The 27501-nt window shown below is 45.8% G+C and overlaps 2 protein-coding genes across 12 annotated transcripts in view; both read right to left on the reverse strand.

Annotated features, from left to right (window-relative positions):
- Window positions 1–1396, reverse strand: part of LOC144602191 (uncharacterized) — a 52382-nt gene extending 50986 nt beyond the window's left edge. For all 11 annotated transcript variants that reach the window (XM_078414940.1, XM_078414939.1, XM_078414932.1 and 8 more), the window contains exon 1: window positions 1247–1396. In XM_078414940.1, the coding sequence (XP_078271066.1) occupies window positions 1247–1388 (142 nt within the window). In that variant the 5' untranslated portion in view covers window positions 1389–1396. The remainder of the gene's footprint in view (window positions 1–1246) is intronic.
- A 16848-nt stretch (window positions 1397–18244) lies between these two features.
- Window positions 18245–27501, reverse strand: part of LOC144602449 (uncharacterized) — a 52619-nt gene continuing 43362 nt past the window's right edge. The window contains exons 12-15 of the mRNA XM_078415595.1: window positions 26429–26518; window positions 24697–24786; window positions 21346–21435; window positions 18245–18288 (exon numbers count right to left, since the gene is read on the reverse strand). Coding sequence (XP_078271721.1) covers window positions 18245–18288; window positions 21346–21435; window positions 24697–24786; window positions 26429–26518 — 314 coding nt within the window. The remainder of the gene's footprint in view (window positions 18289–21345; window positions 21436–24696; window positions 24787–26428; window positions 26519–27501) is intronic.

A 27501-nucleotide genomic window follows, 5' to 3' on the forward strand; every position in this document is an offset into this window, starting at 1 on the left:
GCCATGATTGAATGGTGGAGTAGACTTCATGGGCCGAATGGCCTAATACTGTTCCTACCCTTATGGACTTATAAATCACCAAATCTGGGCAGCATGGTGTTGTAGCAATAGAGCTACTGCCTTACAATGCCAGAGACCTGGGAGAGGGAGGAAGGGGGAGAGGGAGGGGGAGGGAGGAGAGGAGGGAGGGAGGGGAGGGAGAGAGGAGAGGGAGGAGAGAGAGGGAGGGAGAGAGAGGGAGGGAGAGAGAGAGAGGGAGGGAGAGAGGGAGGGAGGGAGAGAGAGGGAGGGTGGCAGGGGGAGAGGGAGGGAGAGAGAGGGAGGGAGGGAGGGGAGAGAGGGGGGAGAGGGAGAGGGAGGGGAGGAGAGAGGAGGGAGGGAGGGGGAGAGAGGGAGGGAGGGGGAGAGAGGGAGGGAGGGGGAGAGAGGGAGGGGGAGAGAGAGAGGGAGGGGGGAGAGAGAGAGGGAGGGGGGAGAGAGGGAGGGGGGAGAGAGGGAGGGGGAGAGAGGGAGGGGGAGAGAGAGGGAGGGGGAGAGATGGAGGGGGGAGAGAGGGAGGGGGAGGGGAGAAAGGAGGGGGGAGAAAGGGAGGGGGGGGAGAAAGGGAGGGGGGAGAAAGGGAGGGGGGGAGAGGAGGGGGGGAGAGAGGGAGGGGGGAGAGAGGGAGGGGGGAGAGAGGGAGGGGGAGAGAGGGAGGGGGGAGAGAGGGAGGGGGGGAGAGAGGGAGGGGGGGAGAGAGGAGGGGGGGAGAGAGGAGGGGGGGAGAGAGGGAGGGGGGAGAGAGGGGAGGGGGGAGAGAGGGTGGCAGGGGAGAGGGGGGGAGGGGAGAGGGAAGGGAGGGAGAGGGGGAGAGGGAAGGGGGGAGGGGAGGGGGGGGAAGGAGGGAGGGAGGGGGAGAGGGAGGGGGGAGAGAGGAGAGAGGGAGGGAGAAGAGGGAGAGAGGGAGGGGGAGGGAGAGGGGAGAGAGGGAGAGGGGGAGGGAGGGGGAGAGAGGGAGGGAGGGTGGCAGGGGGGGAGAGGGAAGGAGGGAGAGAGGGGGGGGGGAGAGGGAAGGTGGCAGGGGGGAGAGGGAGGGGCAGAGGGGAGAGGGAGGGGAGAGGGAGGGGGGAGAGGGAGGGAGATGGAGGGGGGAGAGGGAGAGGGAGATGGAGGGGGAGAGGGAGAGGGAGATGGAGGGGGAGAGGGAGAGGGGGGAGAGGGAGAGAGAGAGAGAGAGGGAGGGAGAGGGGTGGGCATTGGCCGTTACCTGCCGCAGGTCCCATCCACACCAGCGCCAGTACCAGCGCCAGTACCAGGGTGGGCAGCCGGGGTCCCGGAGCAGCGCAGTAGCGCCGCCGCCCTAATGCATCCCTCCGCCGGCCGCAGCCAGCGCCCTGCCCCGCCACCATCTTGCAGATATGAATTACTTTCGTTTTCATGCCCTGACGTTGTTTTGTTTCCCGGCTGTAAGTACATCCGCTGTCTGTGAATATTGAGTTGTTACAGCAGTGGCTCTGTTCAATAATACAGACACACACAAAGTGCTGGAGTAACTCAGCGGGTTAACATGTATGTCCCAACTACACTGTCCCAGCTGATGGTATTTGGCCCCTATATCCCATCCAAACCTGTCCCATCCATGTGTCTAATTGGTTTATTTAAACGTAACGTTAGTCCCTGCCTCAACTACCTCCTCCAACAGCTCAGATTCCTATTCAATCTTTTCCCCTTCACCTTCAACCTATGTCCTCTGGTCCTCGATACTCTGTGCATCTGCCTGATCTACGCCTCATCATTACATCCACCTCTATAAGTTCACCCCTCATCCTCCTGCGCTCCAAGGAATAGAGACCAAGCCCGCTCAACCTCTCCCTACAGCTCGCACCTTGGGTCCTGGCAACATCCTGCTAAATCTTCTCCATACCCATTCCAGGTTGACACATCTTTCCTATAACACGGTGCCCAGAACTGAACACAATGTTGTAAATGCGGTCTCATCAACATCGTATATAACTGCAACACGTTCTCCATGTTGGGGGAGTCCAGAACCAGGGGTCACAGTTTAAGAATAAGAGATAGGCCATTTACGACTGAGATGAGGAACCATTTTTTCACCCAGAGAGTTGTGAATCTGTGGAATTCTCTGCCACAGAAGGCAGTGGGGGCAATTCACTGGATGTTTTCAAGAGAGAGTTAGATTTAGCTCTTCGGGCTAAAGGAATCAAGGGATATGGGGAAAATGCAGGAACGGGGTACTGATTTTAGATGATCAGCCATGATCATGTTGAATGGCAGTGCTGACTCAAAGGGCAGAATGTCCTACCCTGCACCTATTTTTCTATGTTTCTATGTTCAATGTTTCTATGACCTCCCAACTTCCATGTGTAGGAAGGAACTGCAGATGCTGAAGATAGACATAAAATGCTGGAGTAACTCAGCAGGAAAGGCAGCATCTCTGGAGAGAAGGAATGGGTGACGTTTGGGGAATAGACCCTTCTGCAGACTGAGAGTCGGGGGAGAGGGAGACTAGAGATATGGAGGGTAAGGTGAGAAGCGAAAGATGAAAGCAGATGATAAGGAAATGTAGAAATCTTCACCATGGATGTCCAGTCACTCTACACTTCCATCCTCCACAAGGATGGTCTTGAAGCCCTCCGTTTCTTCTCGACCGTAGAACCAGCCAATCCCCATCTACTAACACTCTCCTCCACCTAGCACAGCTGGTTCTTACCCTTAACAACTTCTCCTTTGACTCCTCCCACTTCCTCCAAACCAGAGGCGTAGCTATGGGCACTCGCATGGGCCCTAACTATGCCTGCCTCTTTGTCGGGTACGACGAACAATCCCTGTTCCGGGCGTACACCGGCCCCATCCCCGAACTCTACCTCCGCTACATCGACGACTGCATTGGTGTTACCTCTTGTACCCATGCAAAACTCACTGACTTCATACACTTCACCTCCAATTTCCATCCTGCCCTTAAATATACCTGGACTATCTCCGACATCTCCCTCCCGTTTCTGGACCTCACCATCTCCATCACAGGAGACAGACTAGTGACCGACATCTACCATAAACCCACCTACTCGCACAGCTATCTGGACTACACTTCTTCCCACCCTGTCTCCTGCAAAAGGTCTATCCCCTACTCCCAATTCCTCCGTCTATGCCGCATCTGCGCCCGGGATGAGGTGTTTCACACTAGGGCATCAGAGATGTCCTAATTCTTCAGGAATGGGGCTTCCCCTCCTCCATTATAGATGAGGCTCTCACTAGGGCCTCTTCTACATCCCGCAGCTCCGCTCTTGCTCCCCCTCCCCCCACTCGCAACAAGGACAGAATCCCCCTCGTTCTCACCTTCCACCCCATCAGCCAGCGTATCCAACAAATCATCCTCCAACATTTCCGTCACCTACAACGGGACCCCACCACTGGCCACTACTTCCCATCCCCTCCCCTTTCTGCGTTCTGCAGAGACCGTTCCCTCTGTAACTCCCTGGTCCACTCGTCCCTTCCTACCCAAACCACCCCATCTCCGGGCACTTTCCCCTGCAACCGCAGGAGAGGCAACACCTGTCCCTTTACCTCCCCCCTCAACTCCATCCAAGGACCCAAACAGTCTTTCCAGGTGAGACAGAGGTTCACCTGCACTCCTCCAATCTCATCTATTGTATCCGCTGCTTTAGATGTCAACTTCTTTACGTCGGCGAAACCAAATGCAGGCTCGGCGATCGTTTCGCTCAACACCTTCGCTCAGTCCGCCTTAACCAACCTGATCTCCCGGTGGCTGAGCACTTCAACTCCCCCTCCCACTCTGACCTTTCTGTCATGGGCCTCCTCCAGTGCCCACCGGAAATTGGAGGAACAGCACCTCATATTTCGCTTGGGCAGCTTGCAGCCCAGCGGTATGAATATTGACTTCTCTAACTTTAGATAGTTCCTCTGTCCCTCACTTCCCCTCCCCCTTCCCAGTTCTCCCTCTATCTTCCTGTCTCCACCTATATCCTTCCTTTGTCCCACCCCCGACATCAGTCTGAAGAAGGGACTCGACCCGAAACGTCACCCATTCCTTCTCTCCTTGATGCTGCCTGACCTGCTGAGTTACTCCAGCATTTTGTGAAATAAATACCTTCGATTTGTACCAGCATCTGCAGTTATTTTCTTAAAGGAAATGTAGAAAGGTTCATTGTTTGCTGAGGGGCAAGTGACAACGAGACATACAATCAGTAAAATTAATCAGGACAGTGAAACTAGTCAGAGAACCAAGGTGGAGAAGGGACGGGGTAAGAGGAAAAGCAAAGGTTACTTGAAGAAATCATTATTCATACCGCTGGGGAATAAGAAATCATTATTCATACCGCTGGGGAATAAGAAATCATTATTCATACCGCTGGGGAACAAGCAAAATATGAGGTGCTGTTCCTCCAATTTGTGTTGGGCCTCACTCTGACAATGGAGGAGGCCCAGGACAGAAAGGTCAGTGTGAGAACGGGAGGGAGAGTTAAAGTGTTGAGCAACCAGGAGATTGCGTAGGTCCAGGCGGACTGAGCGAACGGATCGCCAAGCCTGCCCTTGGTCTCGCCGATATACATCACGAGTCCACATCTGGAACAGCGGATACAGTAGATGAGGTTGGAGGAGGTGCAAGTGAACATCTGCCTCACCTGAAAACACTGTTGGGGTCCTTGGATAGAGTCGAGGGGGGAGGTAAAGAGACAGGTGTTGCATCTCCTGCGGTTGCAGGGGAAAGTAGCAGGGGAGGGGGTGGCTTGGGCCTTTGTCACCCATTCCCCCCATCTGCCACTCACTCCCCTCCCACACTTGTATCCACCTATCACTTGCCAGGCTTTGTCCCAACCCCAACTTTCTTTTCCAGCTTTCGCCCCCCTACTACAATCAGTCTGAAGAAGGGTTCCGACCCGAAGTCTTGTAGAAACACAGAAACATTGAAAATAGGTGCAGGAGGAGGCCATTTGGCCCTTCGAGCCAGCACCGCCATTCATTGTGATCATGGCTGATCATCCACAATCAGTAACCCGTGCCTGCCTTCTCCCCATATCCCTTGATTCCACTAGCCCCCGGAGCTCTATCTAACTCTCTTTTAAATTCATCCAGTGAATTGGCCTCCACTGCCCTCTGTGGCAGAGAATTCCACAAATTCACAACTTTGGGTGAAAAAGTTTCTTCTCACCTCAGTTTTAAATGGCCTCCCCTTTATTCTTAGATTTGTCCCCTGGTTCTTGACTCCCCCAACATTGGAACCATTTTCCCTACATCTAGCTTGTCTAGTCCCTTTATAATTTTATACATCTCTATAAGATCCCCTCTCATCCTTCTAAACTCCAGTGTACTAATTATAGAAGGGAATGAACCAACCTCATCAGTAGAATAAATTAGTATGTTAGGATAAGTTATATTCTGTAGAATATTGAACACAAATCAAAGTGCTGGAGGAACTCAGCGGGTCAGGCAGCATCTGTGGATGGATTGGACAGGTGACATTCTCGACCCAAAGCGTCTTCTGTCCATTCTCTCCACAGATGCTGCCTGACCTTCTGAGTTTCTCGTGCACTTTGTGCTTTGCTCAGGATTGCAGCATCTGCAGTTTGGTACTGAGGCTGCAGTTTGTGGGGAGGGGGGATGGGATGGAAGTGGGAGGCAGGGTCCGGGATATTGAGCTGCAGCGGTTCAGAGCTACTGTTCGTGGTGGGACTTGGAGTGTCAGGAAGGGAGACAAGGGTACGGGAGTGGATACAGCATGGAAACAAGCCCTTCGGCCCACGAAATCCACGCTGACAAACGCTCACCCGTTCACACAATTTCTATGTGTTCCCACTTACAGAAGGTACAGAAGCTTGAAAGTGCACACCACCAAACTCAGGAACAGCTTCTTCCCCTCTGTTATCAGGCTTCTGAATGGTCCTTCCATACGCTAGGGGACCAGAGGATTCACCTCTACCCTATTGCGGACACTGGGCTTTGTCTCTGGAACTGGTGAGAACTATATTCTGCATTCGGTATCTTGCTATTGTACTTGAGTTTGACTTGATTATATTTATGTATGGTATATCTGGTCAGTTTGGCTAGCATGTAAAACTAAGCTTTTCACTGTACATTGGCACAGGTGACAATAATAAACAAAATAGTAAACCTATATACAGATTCACCACCAATTTTCCAGCAACTGGTGATCCGGTACCTCCTTTAATCCGGATAAAATTACAAGAATGCATCTAAATTTCCCCCCCGGAAGTCCCCTGGAAAATGTGGCACCTAAACTGATCTCGACCTCATCGGGACTTCCATGCAGATCGGAGAGTCAATTTTGCCCCCTGTGGCTGGTAGGGTGCTTCTGGACTTCTACCTAGTCTTGGAATGTTCCATTAGTGAAAATAATAACCTCTGTGAAATTTAAATGAACTGGGAAGTTGTTTAGGGGGTACACTGAAGGCTATGTATATACGGCAGCTATTCGAATAGGATCCATTACAAAATGTAACATATATTAGCTGCCTTTAGTGTTTATTGTATATATTGTATATATTAGTGCTAAGTTCTAGTGAGTCCTTTTTGTTCAGATATGTTTAAAACAACATAAGGCAGCTTTTTTGGAGTTTAAATATGTGCACAATAATAGCTGCCATATATATATTTTTGCAAGTTTTTGTGAATTTCATAGAAATACATGTGGTTTTACAGTTGGTGCTTTCCCGTACAAATTGGTAATTGATGATATTTGGTTTATCTTGCAATGCTGTGAAAGATTAAGTCAAGTCGATTTTTAGTGTGCTGGAAAGTACATTTCCAAAAGCTTGACAAGGAGAATATCTAATTGTATGAGTGTGGACATTTCCCTGTTTATTTTTAGTGATTGGGACTGTCTGCAAGCCTTATTGTGTTGAAGTGAATTGGGATTATTTATCATTTTCATCCCTGCTTTTGCATCTTGTGACTCCTTCTCATTTTCATTTGATTATTGTGAAATACAGTTTTACACAGCTGAAAATGGATGAACTGGAAGTCAAGCTCCATCAACTCCACCATCAGGACGATCTAGCACATCTACATCTGCTGCAAAGGTGACACGTAAAACAGCTGAAATCTTTGGTCTTGGAAGTAGAATTACATCTTCAGATGCAGAAATCACAGGTTCACTTCTCCCAACATGCTGCCAAGTACTACATTTCAGAAGGGAGTCTCAGAATCCCAAACTAGAACTGAAGCTGCAAAAATTGTTCTTGCCAAAGTTCTTCCATTTTATGGAAAAGCAAACACTAGGCTTGTACTCGCTGGAATTTAGAAGACTGAGGGGGGATCTTATAGAAACATATAAAATTCTTAAGGGGTTGGAGAGGCTAGATGCGGGAAGATTGTTCCCGATGTTGGGGGAGTTCAGAACCAGGGGTCACAGCTTAAGGATAAGGGGGAAGTCTTTTAGGACCAAGATGAGAAAACATTTCTTCACACAGAGAGTGGTGAGCCTGTGGAATTCTCTGCCACAGAAGGTAGTTGAGGCCAGTTCATTGGCTATATTTAAGAGGGAGTTAGATGTGGCCCTTGTGGCTAAAGGGATCAGGGGGTATGGAGAGAAGGCAGGTACAGGTTACTGAGCTGGATGATCAGCCATGATCATATTGAATGACGGTGCAGGCTCGAAGGGCCGAATGGCCTACTCCTGCACCTATTTTCTATGTTTCTATGTTTCCAGATAAACCTGTTAGATGAAAATGCAAAAATCAGGGCCATACCAATTGCACGTAGAACAGCACCAGCTACCCTTGCTAAGCTCAAACAAATGGACACTGAAAGGCATAAGACCTTTCAATTATGGCCACCAAATGCTGAGAAGTTGATAAAAAGTCAAGAAGATCTTCAATTTCTTCAATCAATGAAGACAGATGGTACCCCTTCATTCGGATCTAGTGACAAGGTACTTGCTGGAAGAATGCAATGCAAGGAAGCATGTGCAAATGCTGAAGCAAAAAGAAAGGAAAAAGCTCACCAAGCGGTGGCTGATTTCGCTTCAACTAATTCACGGAGATTCAGTGGCAGTGAAGACAGTGGCAGTGAAACTAACATGACTGGTATTGGTGATAGTTTACAATGTACATCTGCATCTTCATCAAGTACCCCCTGGGGTCATCACCACACCTATACTGGAACAACTGCCTTCATTCTACACAATATATTGAAATCACCAAAACTAGTGTCATTGGCAACTGGGATGAAAATAAAACATAAGGCAGCTGTTCTTTAATTATGTCAATATCTATCAAATAGCTGCCTCATGCTTAATTTTGTGGCTATGAACAGTGAAATGATTCAACGTATCCTTAAATAGGGCAAATATGTAGAATGATTATACAGGAGCTATTATTTGTCAGAGTAACTCATTGCATAAAAATAGCTGCCTTTTACATAAAATGATAAACTTGTGATACAAATTTGATTGGCTCGTGGACCCCCTAGACAATAATTGATTTCAACCAAATTATGTATGAGTGGTCCATTTAGGAAGTGGGACAATCCGATGGTAGGTACAAGGTTAATGCAAACATTTAAAGAAACCATGGTGCTCCAGAAGCACCCTAGTGGCTGGGACTCCGGAACTCCGGCCCGGCAGATCTATTCTAATGGTCGGAATCTGAGGCCGACTCTGCAAACCGGTATCTCCGTCCCGTCCCGTCCCTCCCCTCCCCCCCTCCCCTCCCCTCCCCTCCCCTCCCCTCCCTCCCTCTGTTGTTTCAGCAATACGGCAAGGCTGTGGAACCAAGGGTGCCGGAACATGGGTGGCAGATCCCTACAATGTAGTCATGCAATTCAGAACAAAACTATAAATAGCTGAACCTGAAAATAACAACAATGATCTCAGATCACTGGGTTAATTTGTATTGGGATTAATTGTGAGATATATTTGAATACATTTATTATTTGAGCCATTGCAGTACAAAGTAAAAATAATCTGTGATAGGAACAATACGTAATTAATACTGCAGGAATATATCAAGGGTACCAATAAAATTATTTAAAAAAATTATGTTATAGAAATTGAACTGTGGTTGTTAGATTGGTTGGAAATGTTTCTTCTAAATTTGTGCAATTTGTTGCTGAAATATAATTTTAGTTGAAATGTTGGACCATTTGTAGAACTTATTAATTTATCAGTGTAGAATTGATCGTGATATGATCAGGATTTCTTTATACAATAAGGACTTTCATCATTGAGTTCCACGCCATTACTTTTCATTTTAATAACGATCCACCATGCATGCAAAGTACAAAGTGCTGGAGGAACTCAGCGGGTCAGTCAGCATCAGTGGAGGGAATGGACTGTTTACCTTTGGGGTCGGGACCCTTGATGTTCCCTCCACGGATGCTGCCTGACCCACTGAGTTCCTCCAGTACTTTGTGTTTTGCTCAATGTTCCTGCATCTGCAGTTCCTTGTGACTCCAACATGTTTGCATCCCCATGTTATAATTTATACCATCTGTTCCTCTAGTGTCTTTGCCTTTGTCTCTGCAGCTTTGTTTAAGGCTGTAAATTATTTTCTTCTTTTTTCTCAGCGTAAAAGTCATTTTCCAATTCTTTTTCCCCTTTATCTTCCTGATTCTGAGCTTTAAAGTCATTTTCTGCTTTGATGTCTTTTGCTTCCATTTGAATTCCCGTTGGATTTGATGCTGAATTAACACAAAGCAAAGAGTTTAGAAATGGAACCAAGCAAACATGAACAGCATCAAGATGATTGTACATATGGTTCACAGAATTCATGTCGGTCATAGTGGGCTGAAGGGCCTATCCCTGTGCTGTGTGGTTCTATGTTCTACATTCTAATTTACCTGAGTGTTTACCTGAACAATAAACTGGACTGGACTGATAATATTAATGCACTGTATAAGAAAGGCCAGAGCAGACTGTTCCTGCTGAGGAGACTCAGGTCCTTTGGTGTGCAGGGGGCACTCCTCAGGACCTTCTACGACACTGGTGGCATCAGCCATTTTCTATGGAGTGGTCTGCTGGAGCAGCAGCATCTCAACTGCTGACAGGAAGAGACTTGATAAACTGATGAAGAAGGCCAGCTCTGTCCTGGGTTGCCCCCTCGACTCAGTGCAGGTGGTGGGAGAGAGGAGGATGATGGCAAAGTTATCATCACTGCTGGACGACTCCTCCCACCCCACGCAGGACATTGTCACTGCACTGAGCAGCTCCTTCAGTGACAGACTGCTTCACCCCAAGTGTGTGAAGGAGAGATATCGAAGGTCCTTCCTTCCTGCTGCCGTCAGATTGCACAATCAGCATTGCTCCCAGCAGACCAGTAAATAAAGATCATTACCGTTATTTTATTTTTTAATGAATGCTTATTTATTTTTGCTATCCACTTTTCTGCTACAAATTAATTAATTAAGCGTGATAAGTCCAATCATCTGCTTGCTGCAATGAGAAAACCTGTATTTAAAATGCTAACTTTTTAATTAAGCAAATATAACGCTTGCATTAATTATCTTTGTCATCACTGCACTATTTCAGTGTTGGAGAGAATATCCTAGAACCTTAGGCTTTAGAGGTACTGCATAGAAATGGGCCCTTTAGCCCACTGAGTCTGCGCCGATCAGCGATCACCTCATGCACTTGCACTATCCTGCAAACCAGGGACAATTTACCAAAGCCAATTATCCTACCAACCTGCACGTCTATGGAGTGTGGGAGGAAACCGGAGCACCCGGAGAAAACCCACGGGGAGAACATGCAAACTCTGTACAGACAGCACACGTAGTCAGGATCCAACCCGGGTCTCCGGCGCTGCAAGGCAGTAACTCTACCGCTGCGCCACCGTGCCACCTGTTTCACAAACGAGGCCATGTGGTAGAGTTTAGGAACAAAAGGATATTGCCACTTTGCTGGTGGTGAGCATCAGTTAACATATATTCCTACATACATGTAGGAATATGTATTCCTACATATAGAGGAACCGATATGTAGATACTGAACAATAAAGTTATTAAACTCAGGGATTTTAATTTCCCCAATATTACCTGAGACTGCCTTGGCATCTAAGTACAGAAGGAGCATATTTACTGCGATGTATTTAAGGGAGCCTCTGACACAGTCCGTAGATAGACCAACGAGACAAGGGATGTGACAGAATGTTGTTTTGGGGGATTGAGTTGGTGTGTGTGTACAGCACTTTGGAAATGCTTCATCTCTGGATAATGGAGATAATATTCCCAGGGATGTACTAGATGTTAAACATGTACAATGCAGGATAGACAATCAAATCTCAGTCATATTTCAATGATTCCATGGGGCATTGAGTACAAGAGTCAGGAAGTCATGATGCAGCTTTACATGACTTTGGTCAGGCCACATGTGGAGTCTTGTGTGTAGTTCTGGTCGCCCCCATTACAGGAATGGTGTGAAGGCTTTGGAGAGGGTGCAGAAGAGGTTTGCCAGAATGATGCTTGGATTCAAGGGTATAAGCTGCAGGGAGTGGTTGGACAGACTTGGATTGTTTTTCCTGGAATGTTGCAGATTGCCGGGAGAGCTGAGAAATGTATGTATAATTATGAGAGCCAAAGAAAGAAAGACAGTAGGAATCTTTTCCCCAGAATGGAAAGATCAAACACTAGAGGGCATAGCTTTAAGGTGAGAAATGCAAAGTTTAATGGAGACGTGTGCTGCAAGTTATTTTTTACACAGAAGGAAGTAAGTGTCGGGAACATACTGCCAGGGGTGGTGTGGGAGTGGCGTTTCAGAAGCTTTTGGATAGAAACATGGATATGCTGGGAATGCAGGGATATGGGTTATGTGCAGGTAAATGAGCGATGGTCTCGGTATCATGTACAGCACAGACATTGTGGGCTGAAGGGCCTGTTCCTGTGCTGTACTGTTCTATGTTCTATGTTTCAACAAAAGCAATACCTTCCCGTTTTCCTTCATTTTGATTTTTCAGATTCCTTGCTTGCCTTTCACCCTCATCAGGACTTCGTGTGGTGACAATTTTACAGTTCCCCCCTCCCCCCCCCCCCCCCGAGGCATTAACAAATGGTGGCGCTGCCCTAGCAGCTGCGGTTTACCTGTGGTCCATTTACAGATAGTGAAAATGGTTGTGAAAAATTGCAGCAGGATCTTGATCGATTGGCCAGCTGGGATGAGTAATGGTTGATGGAATTGAATACAGAGAAATGTGAGGTGTTGCATTTTGGAAAGTGTATCATGGGCAGGACCAACACAGTGAATGGTAGGCCTCTGGAGAGTGTTGTAGAGCAGAGGGGTCTAGGAGTGCAGGCACATGGTTCCTTGAAGGTGGAGTCACAGGTAGATAATGGTCAAAAAGGCTATTGGCACATTTGCATTCATCAGTCAGAGTACTGAGCATAGAAGTTGGGGGGTCATGTTGCAGGTGTAAAAGATGTAGTTGAGGCTGCATTTAGGAGTATTGTGTTCAGTCCTGGTCACTGAGTTATAGGAAAGATGTTTTGTCAAGCTGGAAAAGGTATAGAGGAGATTTACGAGGATGTTGCCAGGACTAGAGGGTCTGAACTACAGGGAGAGGTTGAGTAGGCTGGGACTGATAGAAGTATATGAAATTCCTTGGAGAGCAGGAGGATGAGGGGTGATCTTATAAAGGTGTACAAAATCAATTTGTGGTATATTGTAAGGAACAGGTATAAAACCCTCCAAAAAAGACAAGGCAGTGTGTACACATCAACACGTGTGTGTGAAACACTTTGGAAATGCTTCATCTCTGGATAATGGAGATAATATTCCCAGGGATTTACTAGATGTTAAACATGTACAATGCACGATAGACAATCAAATCTCAGTCATATTTCAATGATTCCATGGGGCATTGAGTACAAGAGTCAGGAAGTCATGATGCAGCTTTACATGACTTTGGTCAGGCCACATGTGGAGTCTTGTGTGTAGTTCTGGTCGCCCCCATTACAGGAATGGTGTGAAGGCTTTGGAGAGGGTGCAGAAGAGGTTTGCCAGAATGATGCTTGGATTCAAGGGTATAAGCTGCAGGGAGTGGTTGGACAGACTTGGATTGTTTTTCCTGGAATGTTGCAGATTGCCGGGAGAGCTGAGGAAAGTATGTATAATTATGAGAGGCATAGAAAGAAAGACAGTTGGAATCTTTTCCCCAGAATGGAAAGATCAAACACTAGAGGGCATAGCTTTAAGGTGAGAAATGCAAAGTTTAATGGAGATGCGTGCTGCAAGTTATTTTTTACAAAGAAGGAAGTGAGTGTCGGGAACATACTGCCAGGGGTGGTGTGGGAGTGGCGTTTCAGAAGCTTTTGGATAGAAACATGGATATGCTGGGAATGCAGGGATATGGGTTATGTGCAGGTAAATGAGCGATGGTCTCGGTATCATGTACAGCACAGACATTGTGGGCTGAAGGGCCTGTTCCTGTGCTGTCCTGTTTTATGTTCTATGTTTCAGTAAAGGTAATACCTTCCTGTTTTCCTTCATTTTGATTTTCCAGATTCCTTGCTTGCCTTTCACCCTCATCGGGACTTCCTGTGGTGACATCTGAATCCGGCGCTGTATTAGAACACAAGAAGGAGTCTCACATGTAATGATGCCAACACTGTCTGAGATAAGGTATCCCAACACATTCTGAGAAGCTGGAGCACAGGTCTCGAACTTTTGTAGTTTTGAACCAACATTTTAAGATCACAAAAGAGAAGCCTGACTAAAGATCTGTATGTTGCTGCTGTAAAAGTTATGTACAACTGTTATTTAGTTAAACACATCGCTCTAGACATCAAATTTACTCTGATCCTGATCCTGCTGAAGATACTATCGTGTATGAAGGTAGACAAATCTTCATGGCTTCAAGGAAGGAAGCAGAGGGTGATGGTGGAAGGTTGCTTCTTGGACTGGAGGCCTGTGACAAGTGGTGCTCAGTGCTGGGCCCGTTACAGTTACAGTTTGTCATCTATATCAATGATTTGGATGAGAATATACATGGCAAGATTAGCAAGTTTGCAGATGATACAAAAGTGCAACCATTTACAGATAGTGAAAATGGTTGTGAAAAATTGCAGCAGGATCTTGATCGATTGGCCAGCTGGGATGAGTAATGGTTGATGGAATTGAATACAGAGAAATGTGAGGTGTTGCATTTTGGAAAGTGTATCATGGGCAGGACCAACACAGTGAATGGTAGGCCTCTGGAGAGTGTTGTAGAGCAGAGGGGTCTAGGAGTGCAGGCACATGGTTCCTTGAAGGTGGAGTCACAGGTAGATAATGGTCAAAAAGGCTATTGGCACATTTGCATTCATCAGTCAGAGTACTGAGCATAGAAGTTGGGAGGTCATGTTGCAGGTGTAAAAGACATAGGTGAGGCTGCATTTAGGAGTATTGTGTTCAGTCCTGGTCACTGAGTTATAGGAAAGATGTTTTGTCAAGCTGGAAAGGGTATAGAGGAGATTTACGAGAATGTTGCCAGGACTAGAGGGTCTGGACTACAGGGAGAGGTTGAGTAGGCTGGGACTGATAGAAGTATATGAAATTTTTTGGTGAGCAGGAGGATGAGGGGTGATCTTATAAAGGTGTTCAAAATCATGAGGGGAATAGATTGGATAGATGCACAGAGTCTAATGCCCAGAGTGGGTGAATCGAGGACTAGAGGACATAGGTTAAAGGTGAAGGGGAAAAGATTTATTAGGAATCTGAGAGGTAACTTTTTCACACTAAGGGTGGTGGGTGTATGGAACAAGCTACCAGATGAGATAGTTGAGGCTGGGACTATCCCAATGTTTCAGAAACAGTTAGACAGGTACATGGATAGGACAGGTTTGGAGGGATATGGACCAAACACAGGCAGGTGGGACTAGTGTAGCTGGGACATGCTGGAACATGCTGGGACATGTTTCCACACTAGCACTCTCTGACTATCCCATCTCTGCTACAAGCCAAATGTTTACTAGACTTCAGAATGAACAATTCTGGGCTATTCACATATGACAAAATGTCTCTCTGTCAACCCAGGGAATATAGATTGGAACAATTCGGCAAGTGCACTTGTGTCTCACAGCAGAAGATCTTCCTGCTGTAAAATCACCTGCTTTAGGTTCAGGTTTATTATTGTCACATGTACCGAGGTACAGTGAGAAGCTTTGTTTTGCAGCCAATCCCACCAGATCAGGTGTACCAGACAGAAATACAACCAGGTCACACTCAAGTACAATAGATAGAACAAAGAGGAAGATACAGAGTGCAGAATATAGTTATATATTTATAGGAAGAAATAAAAGATCTACACTTGCAGTTGGAAAACAATGTTTTTAAAGAGTAGAGCACAAGAAAAGCAACAACTGAACTTGAATGTGTGGAGTTCCAGACGGAAAATTACACATCTTTGTGAATTTTCCTGATAGAAGTATATAAAATGAGAAGAGGCATAGTTTCTCTCTACCTCTCTACCTAGAGAGGGTAGACAGTCAGAGGTTTTTTCCCAGGATGGAAAACATCCAATACTGGAGGGCACAGCTTTAAGATGAGATGGGCAAAGTTTAAAGGAGATGTGTGGGGCAGGTTTTATACACAGTGCGTGGTGAGTGACTGGAACGTGCTGCCAGGGAGGCAGATACGATAGTGACGTTTAAGAGGCCTTTGGATAGGCACATGGATATGTTGGGAATGGAGGGATATGGGTTATGGACAGGTAGATAATTGATGGTCTTGGCAACATGTTCAGCACAGACATTGTGGGCTGAAGGGCCTGTTCCTGTGCTGTACTGTTCCAGGTTCCATGTTTCAGCAAAAGCCGTTTTCCTGGATTTTGATTTTCCAAATAGTCTACGCCTTTATTCCTACGAGCAAAATAAATGATTCTGCACTTTGCTACACTATATTCCATCTGCCACTTCTCTGCCCACTCTCCCAGCCTTTCAAAGTCCTTCTGCAGAGTCCCGACTTTCTCTATATTACCTGCCCCTCCACCTATTTTCAGTTAATCCGCAAACTTGGCCACAAAGCCTTCAATCCCCTCGTCCAAATCATTAATAAACGTGAAGAGTAGCGGCCCCAGCACCGACCCCTGCGGAACTCCGCTAGTCACTGGCAGCCCACCAGAAACACCCCCCTTTATTGCCACTCTTTGTCTTCTGCCATCCAGCCAACCTGTTGTCCATGCTGGTATCTGCCCTTAGATACCGTGGGCTCTCATCTTCCTCAGCAGCCTCACGTGTGGCACCTCAATAAATGCTATCTGAAAATCTAGGTAAACAATGTCCACTAACTCTTCTTTGTCTGTCCTGCTATTTACTTCTTCAAAGATTTCCAGCAGATTGGTCAAGCAAGACCTCCCCTTCACTAAGCCATGCTGACTTTGGCCTATTTTATCATGAACTAAGTACTCAGTAACCTCATCCTTTATAATGGACTCTAAAATCTTACCAACCACCGAAGTCAGGCTAGAGATCTAACCAGATCTATAGTTCTGGACTTATATCTGGACTTTCAGAAGGCCTTCGACAAGGTCCCACATAGGAGATTGGTGTACAAACTTAAAGCACACGGTATTGAGGGTTCAGTGTTGAGGTGGATAGAAAATTGGTTGGTGGACAGGAAGCAAAGAGTAGGAATAAACGGGTCCTTTTCGGAATGGCAGGCAGTGACTAGTGGGGTACCGCAAGGCTCAGTGCTGGGACACCAGTTATTTACAGTGTATATTAATGATTTGGACGAGGGAATTGAATGCAACATCTCTAAGTTTGCGGATGACACGAAGCTGGGTGGCAGTGTTAGCTGCGAGGAGGATGCTAGGAGGCTGCAGAGTGACTTGGTTAGATTAGGCGAGTGGGCAAATGCATGGCAGATGCAATATAATGTGGATAAATGTGAGGTTATCCACTTTGGCGGCAAGAACAGGAAAGCAGAGTATTACCTGAATGGTGAACGATTAGGAGAGGGGGAGATGCAACGTGACCTGGGTGTCATGGTGCACCAGTCATTGAAAGCAAGCGTGCAGGTGCAGCAGGCAGTGAAGAAAGCGAATGGTATGTTGGCATTCATAGCAAGAGGATTTGAGTTTAGGAGCAGGGAGGTTCTGCTGCAGTTGTACAGGGCCTTGGTGAGACCGCACCTGGAGTATTGTTTGCAGTTTTGGTCTCCTAATCTGAGGAAAGACGTTCTTGCCTTAGAGGGAGTACAGAGAAGGTTCACTAGATTGATCCCTGGGATGGCGGGACTTTCATATGAAGAAAGACTGGATAGACTAGGCTTGTACTCGATGGAATTTAGAAGACTGAGGGGGGATCTTATAGAAACATATCAAATTCTTAAGGGGTTGGAGAGGCTAGATGCGAGAAGATTGTTCCCGATGTTGGGGGAGTCCAGAACCAGGGGTCACAGCTTAAGGATAAGGGGGAAGTCTTTTAGGACCGAGATGAGAAAACATTTCTTCACACAGAGAGTGGTGAGTCTGTGGAATTCTCTGCCACAGAAGGTAGTTGAGGCCAGTTCATTGGCTATATTTAAGAGGGAGTTAGATGTGGCCCTTTTTGCTAAAGGGATCAGGGGGTATGGAGAGAAGGCAGGTACAGGTTACTGAGCTGGATGATCAGCCATGATCATATTGAATGTCGGTGCAGACTCGAATGGCCGAATGGCCTACTCCTGCACCTATTTTCTATGTTTCTATGTTCCCACCATTCTGCTTTGCTCATATTTTGTGCAGTGGGGTAATATTGGCAATTTTCCACTCCTCTGGGACCTCTCCTGTCTCTAATGATTCTTGAAATATCACTAATAATGCCTCCACAATCTCTAAAGCCACCTCTTTCAGAAGCCAGGGGTGCAGGCCATCCAGGTGACTTATCCATCTTCAGCCCTTTCAGCTTCCCAAGCACCTTCTCCTTAGTAATAGCCACTCCACTAACTTTCACCCCCTGACTCTCTTGAATTTCAGGCACATTGCTGGTGTCTTCCACTGTGCAGACTGATGCAAAGAAGTAATTCAACTCCTCTGCCATTTCTTTATTCCCCATTATCACTTCTCCTGCATCATTCTCCAGCAGTCCAATGTCCACCCTTGCCTCTTTCTTACTCTTTATATAACTGAAGAAACTCTTGCTGTTCTGTTTTATATTATTGGCTAGCTTAACTTTGTATTGCATCTTTTCTTCCCAAAATGCAAAACCTGCATATTTTGTTCTCTTCTGTGGTCCCTGACAAGCTAGCCAATCCTTTGGCTTCGCACTAATCGTTGCAATGATATATGCCTTCTCTTTTAGTTTTATACTGTCCTTGTCAGCCATGGTCACCTCTTTTTCCCCCTAGAACCTTTTGACCAACTGGAGGGCAAGTGGCAAAACAGAGGACTGGGAGAAATTTAGAACTCAACAGAGGAGGACAAAGGGGTTAATTAAGAGGGGGGAAAAAGAGCATGAAAGAAAGCTTGTGGGGAATATAAAAACTGGCTACAAAAGCTTCTATAGATATTAAAAAAAAGGAAAAGATTAGTGAAGACGAATGTAGGTCCCTTACACTCAGAAACAGGTGAATTTATAATGGAAAACAAGGAAATGGCAGAACAGTTAAATGAGTACTTCGGTTCTGACTTCACTAAGGAAGACACAATCTCCCGGAAATACTAAGGATCTAGTGGGGGGAGGGGGGGGGGGGAGAAACTGAAGGGAACATTAGTCAGGAAATGGTGTTAGATAAACTGTTGGGACTGAACGCAGATAAATCCCCAGGGCCTAATGGTCTGCATCCCAGAGTACACAAGGAGGTGGCTCTAGAAATCGTGGATACATTGGTGATCGATCATTTTCCAATGTTCTCTCGACTCTGGATCAGTTCCTGTGGACAGGAGGGTAGCTAATGTAATTCCACTTTTTAAGAAAGGAGGGAGAGTGAAAACAGGGAATTATAGATGTTAGCCTGACATCGGTAGTGGGGAAGATGCTGGAGTCGATTATTAACAATATAATAGCAACACATTTGGAAGGCATTGACAGGATTGGTCAAAGTCAGCATGGATTTATGAAGGGTAAATTATGCTTGACTAATCTTCTGGAATTTGTTGAGTATTTGAAGTAGAATGGATAAGGGAGAGCCAGTGGATGTAGTGTATCTGGACTGTCAAAAAGCCTTTGACAAGCACCAACACATGAGAATAGGGTGCAGAATTCGAGCACATGGTATTGGGGGTAAGGTATTGACATGGATAGAGAATTGGTTGGCAGACAGGAAGCAAGAGTAGGAATTAACTGATCCTTTTCAGAATGGCAGGCAGTGACTAGTGGGGTGCAACAAGGCTCAGTGCTGGGAACCCAGACATTTACAATATATATTAACGATTTAGACAAATGAATTAAATGTTAAGTGCAACAAGACCTGGGTGTGCTTGTACATCAGTCACTGAAAGTAAGTATGCAGGTACAGCAGGCAGTGAAGAAAGCTAATGGCATGTTGACCTTCATTGCGAGAAGATTTGAAATTAGGAGCAAGGAGGTCCTACTGCAGTTGTCCAGACTCCATCTGGAGTATTGTGTGCAATTTTGGTCTCCTAATTTGAGGAAGGACATTATTGCTATTGAGGAAGTACAGCGTAGGTTCACCAGGTTAATTCCTGGGATGGCGCGACTGACATATGATGAAAGAATGGGTGGACTGGGCTTGTATTCGCTGGAATTTAGAAGGATGAGAGGGGATCTGATAGAAACATATAAAATTTTAAGAGGATTGGACAGGGTAGATGTAGGAAAAATGTTCCCGATGTTGGAGTAGTTCGGCGAGTCCAGAACCAGAGGTCACAGTTTAAGAATAAGGGGTAGGCCATTTAGGACTGAGATGAGGAAAAACATTTTCACCCAGAGAGTTGTGATTATGTGGAATTCTCTGCCACAGAAGGCAGTGGAGGCCAATTCACTGGATGTTTTCAAGAGAGAGTTAGATTTACCTCTTAGGGCTAAGGGAATCAAGGGGTATGGGGAAAAAGCCAGAACGGGTACTGAATTTGGATGATCAACCCTGATTTTTTGAATGGCGGTGCTGGTTCGAAAGGCCGAATGGTGGGCTGAGAAATGGTTGATGGAATTTAACACGGAGAAATGTGAGGTGTTGTATTTTGGGAAGTCTAACATGGGCAGGACCTACACAGTGAATGGTAGGGCTCTCGGGAGTGTTGTAGAGCAGAGGGATCTAGGAGTGCAGGTGCAAGGTTCCTTGAAGGTGGAGTCGCAGGTAGATCAGGTGGTCAAAAATGCCTTTAGCACATTGACCTTGATCAGTCTGAGTATTGAGAAGTTAGGTCATGTTGCAGTTGTATAAGACAGTGAAGCCTCATTTCGATTATTATGTTTAGTTCTGGGCACCATTCTACAGGAAAGATATATGTCAAGATGGAAAAGGTAAAGAGAAGATAGACACAAAAAGCTGCAGTAACTCAATGGGACAGGCGGCATTTCTGGAGAGAAGGAATGGGTGAGATTTCAGGTCGAGACCCTTCTTCAGACAGTCTATCTTCCGTTTAAACCAGCATCTGCAGTTCCTTCCTACACAATGGCAAGGAGAAGATTTACGAGGATGTTACCAGGACTAGAGGGTCAGAGCTAAAGGGAGAGGTTGAGGTGGCTGGGACTCTATTCCTTGGAGCGCAGGAGAATGAGGGGTGATCTTATAAAGGTGTATAAAATCATGAGAAGAATAGATCGGATAGATGCAGTCTCTTGACCAGTGTAGGTGAATCGAGGACCACAGGACAGGTATAAGGTGAAGGGGACAAGATTTAACAGGAATTGGAGGGGTGAATTTTCACACTAAAGGTGTATGGCACAAGCTGCCAGATGAGGTAGTTGAGGCTCGAACTATCCCCAAGTTTAAGAAACAGTTAGACAGGTACATGGATAGGACATGTTTGGAGGGATATGGAACAAATGCGGGCAGGTGATACTAGTGTAGCTGGGACATGTTGGCCGGTGTGGGCTCTGTGACTGTTTGTCTCTAAAGAGTAGAGCACATAAAGAACATCAACTGAACCTGAATATGTGGAGTTCCACTGGCAACATTCGATAACATTGTGAATTTTCATCAAAATGAGAAGCATAGATAGTCGAAGTAGATAAAATTATAACAGCCATAGAGAGCGTAGAAAATCGGAACTTGTTTCCAAGGATGGTGACTGGAACGCGCTGCCAGGGGTGGTGGTGGAGGCAGATACGATAGTGGTGTTTAAAAGAGGCTTTTGGATAGACGTATGGATATGTTGGGAATGGAGGGATATGGGTTCTATGCAGGTCGATGAGCGATGGTCTCGGCATCATGTTCAGCACAGACATTGTGGGCTGAAGGGCCTGTTCCTGTGCTGTACTGTTCTATGTTCCATGTTTCAGCAAAGGCATTACCTGCCCGTTTTCCTTCATTTCGATTTTCCAGATTCCCAGCTTGCTTTTCACCCTCATCGGGACTTCCTGTGGTGACATCTGAATCCGGCGCTGTATTAAAACACAAGAAGGAATCAAACACAAGTACAATAAATAGAACAAAGGGGAAGATACAGAGTGAAGAATATAGTTCTATACTTAATGGAAGATAAAAAGTTCTAGGATCTATACTTGGAGGTAGAAACATAAGATTACAAAATGGGTGGTTTTGCAGATAGTGAAGATGGTTGTGAAAAATTACAGCAGGATCTTGATCGATTGGCCAGGTGGGCTGAGGAATGGTTGATGGAATTTAATGCATAGAATGTGAGGTGTTGCATTTTGGGAAGTCGAACATGGGGAGAGCCTACACAGTGAATGGTAGGGCTCTGGGGAGTGTTGTAGAGCAGAGGGATCTAGGAGTGTAGGTGCATGGTTCTTTGAAGGTGGAGTCACAGGAAGATCGTGTGGTCAAAAAGGTCTTTGACACATTGGCCTTCATTAGTCTGAGCATTGAGAAGTTGGGAGGTCATGTTGCAGTTGTATAAGACGTTGGTGAGGCCACATTTAGAGTATTGTGTTCAGTTCTGGGCACCATGTTACAGGAAAGATGTTGTCAAGCTGGAAAGGGTAAAGAAAGGTTTTACGACGATGTTGCCAGGACTAGTGGGTCTGAGCTATTGGGAGAGGTTGAGTAGGCTAGGAATCAATTCCTTGGAGCATAGGAAGATGAGGAGTGATCTTATAGAGGTGTATAAAATCATGAGAGGAATATATCGGGTAGATGCACAGAGTGTCTTGCCAAGAGTAGGTGAATCGAGGACCAGAGGACATAGGTTTAAGTTGAAGGGGAAAAAATTATTAAGAATCTGAGGGGTAACCTTTTCACACAAAGGGTGGTGGGTGTATGGAACAGGCTGCCAAAGGAGGTAGTTGAGGCTAGGACTATCCTAATGTTTAAGAAACAGTTAGATAGGTACATGGATAGGACAGGTTTGGAGGGATATGGACCAAGCACGGGCAGGTGGGACTAGTGTAGCTGGGACATGTTGTCCGGTGTGGTCTCTGTGACTGTTTGCCCCTAAAGAGTAGAGCACACAAAGAACAACAACTGAACTTCAATGTGCGGAGTTCCACTGACAACATTTGACAGCATTGTGAATTTTCATGATAGAAGTAAATAAAATTATGAGAAGTATAGATAGTCAAAGTATATAAAATTATGAGCCATAGATAGCGTAGAAAATCGGAATATGTTTCCCAGAATGGTAAAATCAAATAGACAATAGACAACGGGGTACTGATTGAGAGTGATCAGCCATGATCGCATTGAATGGCGGTGCTGGCTCGAAGGGCTGAATGGCCTACTCCTGCACCGATTGTCTATTGTCTATTGTCTATAATAGGTGCAGGAGTAGGCCATTCGGCCCTTCGAGCCAGCACCGCCATTCAATGTGATCATGGCTGATCATTCTCAATCAGTACCCCGTTCCTGCCTTCTCCCCATACCCCCTGACTCCGCTATCCTTAAGAGCTCTATCTAGCTCTCTCTTGAATGTATTCAGAGAATTGGCCTCCACTGCCCTCTGAGGCAGAGAATTCCACAGATTCACAACTCTCTGACTAAAAAAGTTTTTCCTCATCTCTGTTCTAAATGGCCTACCCCTTATTCTTAAACTGTGGCCCCTGGTTCTGGACTCCCCCAACATTGGGAACATGTTTCCTGCCTCTAACATGTCCAACCCCTTAATAATCTTATACGTTTCTATAAGATCCCCTCTCATCCTTCTAAATTCCAGTGTATACAAACCTAGTCGCTCCAGTCTTTCAACATATGACAGTCCCGCCATTCCGGGAATTAACCTAGTGAACCTACGCTGCACGCCCTCAATAGCAAGAATATCCTTCCTCAAATTTGGAGACCAAAACTGCACACAGTACTCCAGGTGCGGTCTCATTAGGGCCCTGTACAACTGCAGAAGGACCTCTTTGCTCCTATACTCAACTCCTCTTGTTATGAAGGCCAACATTCCATTGGTTTTCTTCACTGCCTGCTGTACCTGCATGCTTCTTTTCAGTGACTGATGCACTAAGACACCCAGATCACGTTGTACGTCCCCTTTTCCTAACTTGACACCATTCAAATAATAATCTGCCTTCCTATTCTTACCACCAAAGTGGATAACCTCACACTTATCTACATTAAACTGCATCTGCCATGCATCCGCCCACTCACACAACCTGTCCAAGTCACCCTGCAACCTCATAGCATCTTCCTCACAGTTCACACTACCACCCAGCTTAGTATCATCTGCAAATTTGCTAATGGTACTTTTAATCCCTTCATCCAAGTCATTGATGTATATTGTAAATAGCTGCGGTCCCAACACCGAGCCTTGCGGTACCCCACTAGTCACTGCCTGCCATTCTGAAAGGGACCCATTTATCCCCACTCTTTGCTTTCTGTCTGTCAACCAACTTTCTATCCATGTCAGTACCCTACCTCCAATACCATGTGCTCTAATTTTGCCCACCAATCTCCTATGTGGGACCTTGTCGAAGGCTTTCTGAAAGTCGAGGTACACCACATCCACCGGCTCTCCCCTGTCAATTTTCCTAGTTACATCCTCAAAAAATCCCAGTAGATTAGTCAAGCACGATTTCCCCTTCGTAAATCCATGCTGACTCGGAACGATCCTGTTACTGCGATCCAAATGCTCCGCAATTTCGTCTTTTATAATTGACTCCAGCATCTTCCCCACCACTGATGTCAGACTAACTGGTCTATAATTTCCCGTTTTCTCTCTCCCTCCTTTCTTTAAAACTGGGATAACATTAGCTACCCTCCAATCCACAGGAACTGACCCGGAATCTATAGAACATTGGAAAATAATCACTAATGCGTCCACAATTTCTAGAGCCACCTCCTTAAGTACCCTGGGATGCAGACCATCAGGCCCTGGGGATTTATCAGCCTTGAGTCCCATCAGTCTACCCAAAACTTTTTCCTGCCTAATGTGGAATACTCGTGGGCATAGCTTTAAGATGAGAGGGGCAAAGTTTAAAGGAAATGTGTGGGGTAGGTTTTATACACAGTGGGTGGTGGGTGACTGGAACGCGCTGCCAGGGGTGGTGATGGAGGTAGATACGATAGTGGTGTTTAAAAGAGGCTTTTGGATAGACGTATGGATATGCTGGGAATGGAGGGATATGGGTTATATGCAGGTCGATGAGCGATGGTCTCGGCATCATGTTCAGCACAGACATTGTGGGCTGAAGGGCCTGTTCCTGTGCTGTACTGTTCTATGTTCCATGTTTCAGCAAAGGCATTACCTTCCCGTTTTCCTTCATTTCGATTTTCCAGATTCCCAGCTTGCTTTTCACCCTCATCGGGACTTCCTGTGGTGACATCTGAATCCGGCGCTGTATTAAAACACAAGAAGGAATCAAACTCAAGTACAATAAATAGAACAAAGGGGAAGATACAGAGTGAAGAATATAGTTCTATACTTAATGGAAGAAAAAAATGTTCAAGGATCTATACTTGGAGGTAGAAACATAAGATTACAAAATGGGTGGTTTTGCAGATAGTGAAGATGGTTGTGAAAAATTACAGCAGGATCTTGATCGATTGGCCAGGTGGGCTGAGGAATGGTTGATGGAATTTAATGCATAGAATGTGAGGTGTTGCATTTTGGGATGTCGAACATGGGCAGAGCCTACACAGTGAATGGTAGGGCTCTGGAGAGTGTTGTAGAGCAGAGGGATCTAGGAGTGTAGGTGCATGGTTCTTTGAAGGTGGAGTCACAGGAAGATCGTGTGGTCAAAAAGGGCTTTGACACATTGGCCTTCATTAGTCTGAGCATTGAGAAGTTGGGAAGTCATGTTGCAGTTGTATAAGATGTTGGTGAGGCCACATTTAGAGTATTGTAAGAAGATAACTGCAGATGCTGGTACAAATCGAAGGTATTTATTCACAAAATGCTGGAGTAACTCAGCAGGTCAGGCAGCATCTCGGGAGAGAAGGAATGAGTGACGTTTCGGGTCGAGACCCTTCATCAGACTGAGGTTTAGAGTATTGTGTTCAGTTCTGGGCACCATGTTACAGGAAAGATGCTGTCAAGCTGGAAAGGGTAAAGAAAAGTATTACGACGATGTTGCCAGGACTAGTGGGTCTGAGCTATAGGGAGAGGTTGAGTAGGCTAGGAATCAATTCCTTGGAGCGTAGGAAGATGAGGAGTGATCTTATAGAGGTGTATAAAATCATGAGAGGAATATATCTGGTAGATGCACAGAGTGTCTTGCCAAGAGTAGGTGAATCGAGGACCAGAGGGCATAGGTTTAAGTTGAAGGGGAAAGATTTATTAAGGAACTGGTGTGTGTATGGAACAAGCTGCCAAAGGAGGTAGTTGAGGCTAGGACTATCCCAATGGTTAAGAAACAGTTAGACAGGTACATGGATAGGACAGGTTTGGAGGGATATGGACCAAGTGCGGGCAGGTGGGACTAGTATAGCTGGGATATGTTGTCCGGTGTGGTCTCTGTGACTGTTTGCCCCTAAAGAGTAGAGCACACAAAGAACAACAACTGAACTTGAATGTGTGGAGTTCCACTGACAACATTTGACAGCATTGTGAATTTTCATGATAGAAGTAAATAAAATGATGAGAAGCATAGATAGTCAAAGTATATAAAATTATGAGCCATAGATAGCGTAGAAAATCGGAACATGTTTCCCAGAATGGTAAAATCAAATACTCGTGGGCATAGCTTTAAGATGAGAGGGGCAAGGTTTAAAGGAAATGTGTGGGATAGGTTTTATACCCAGTGGGTGGTGGGTGACTGGAACGTGCTGCCAGGGGTGGTGGTGGAGGCAGATACGATAGTGGTGTTTAAAAGAGGCTTTTGGATAGACGTATGGATATGTTGGGAATGGAGGGATATGGGTTATATGCAAGTCGATGTGCGATGGTCTCGGCATCATGTTCAGCACAGACATTGTGGGCTGAAGGGCCTGTTCCTGTGCTGTACTGTTCCATGTTCCATGTTTCAGCAAAGGCATTACCTGCCCGTTTTCCTGCATTTTGATTTTCCAGATTCCTTGCTTGCCTTTCACCCTCATCGAGACTTCCTGTGGTCACATCTGAATCCATCACTGTATTAAAACACAAGAAGGAATCTCACATGTAATGATGCCAAAACTGCCCAAGATGCCATCACATTCCGAGAAGCTGCATCACAGGTCTCGAACTTTTGTAGTTTCCCACCAACATTTTGTGGATGTTTTATATATGCACTTCAGCAAAGCATTCAACAAGGTTCCACATGGTTGGCTGCTCTGGAAGGCTAGATTGTATGGGATCCAAGGAACGATAGCAGAAAATTGGCTTCAAGGAAGGAAGCAGAGGTTGATGGTGGAGGGTTGTTTCTCAGACTGGAGGCCTGTGGCTACTGGTATGCCTCAGGGTTTGATGTTGGGTCCGTTACTGTTTGTCTTGGTTCCCTGAAGGTGGAGTTGCATGTAGTTAGGTTGGCCAAAAAGGCATTTGACAGACTGGCCTTCATCAGTCAGAATATTGATTATAGAGGTTGGGAGGTCATGTTGCAGTTGTATAAGAAGTTGATGAGGCTGCATTTAGGGTATTGTGTTCAGTTCAGGGCACCATGTTATTGGAAAGATATTGTCAAGCTGGAGAGGGTACAGAGAAGATTTACGAGGATGTTGCCAGGACTAGAGTGTGTGAACTATAGGGGGAGGTTGAGTAGGCTGGGTCTCTATTCCTTGGAGTGCAGGAGGATGAGGGGTGATCTTACAGAGGTACATAAAATCATGAGGGGAATAGATCAGGTAGATGGACAGTCTGTTGCCTAGACTAGGTGAATCTAGGGTAATGTTAATATGTGGGGATCACTGGTCGTGCCGACTCGATCGGCCGAAGGGTCTGTTTCCGCGTTGTATCCCTAAAAATAAAATTAAAACTAAAAACAAAACGATGGATCATCTATAAACACAATCAAGCTCAAGTGCAATAAGTAGAGCAAAGGAGAAGATACAGAGTGCAGGACAGGGTTGTATACTTACAAGTAAAACAAGATTTCAAAGATCTACACTTGCAGACCGAAACAATGTTTTTAAAG

Source organism: Rhinoraja longicauda, chromosome 18, assembly GCF_053455715.1.
Source record: "Rhinoraja longicauda isolate Sanriku21f chromosome 18, sRhiLon1.1, whole genome shotgun sequence".
Taxonomy (NCBI): Eukaryota; Metazoa; Chordata; class Chondrichthyes; order Rajiformes; family Arhynchobatidae; genus Rhinoraja; species Rhinoraja longicauda.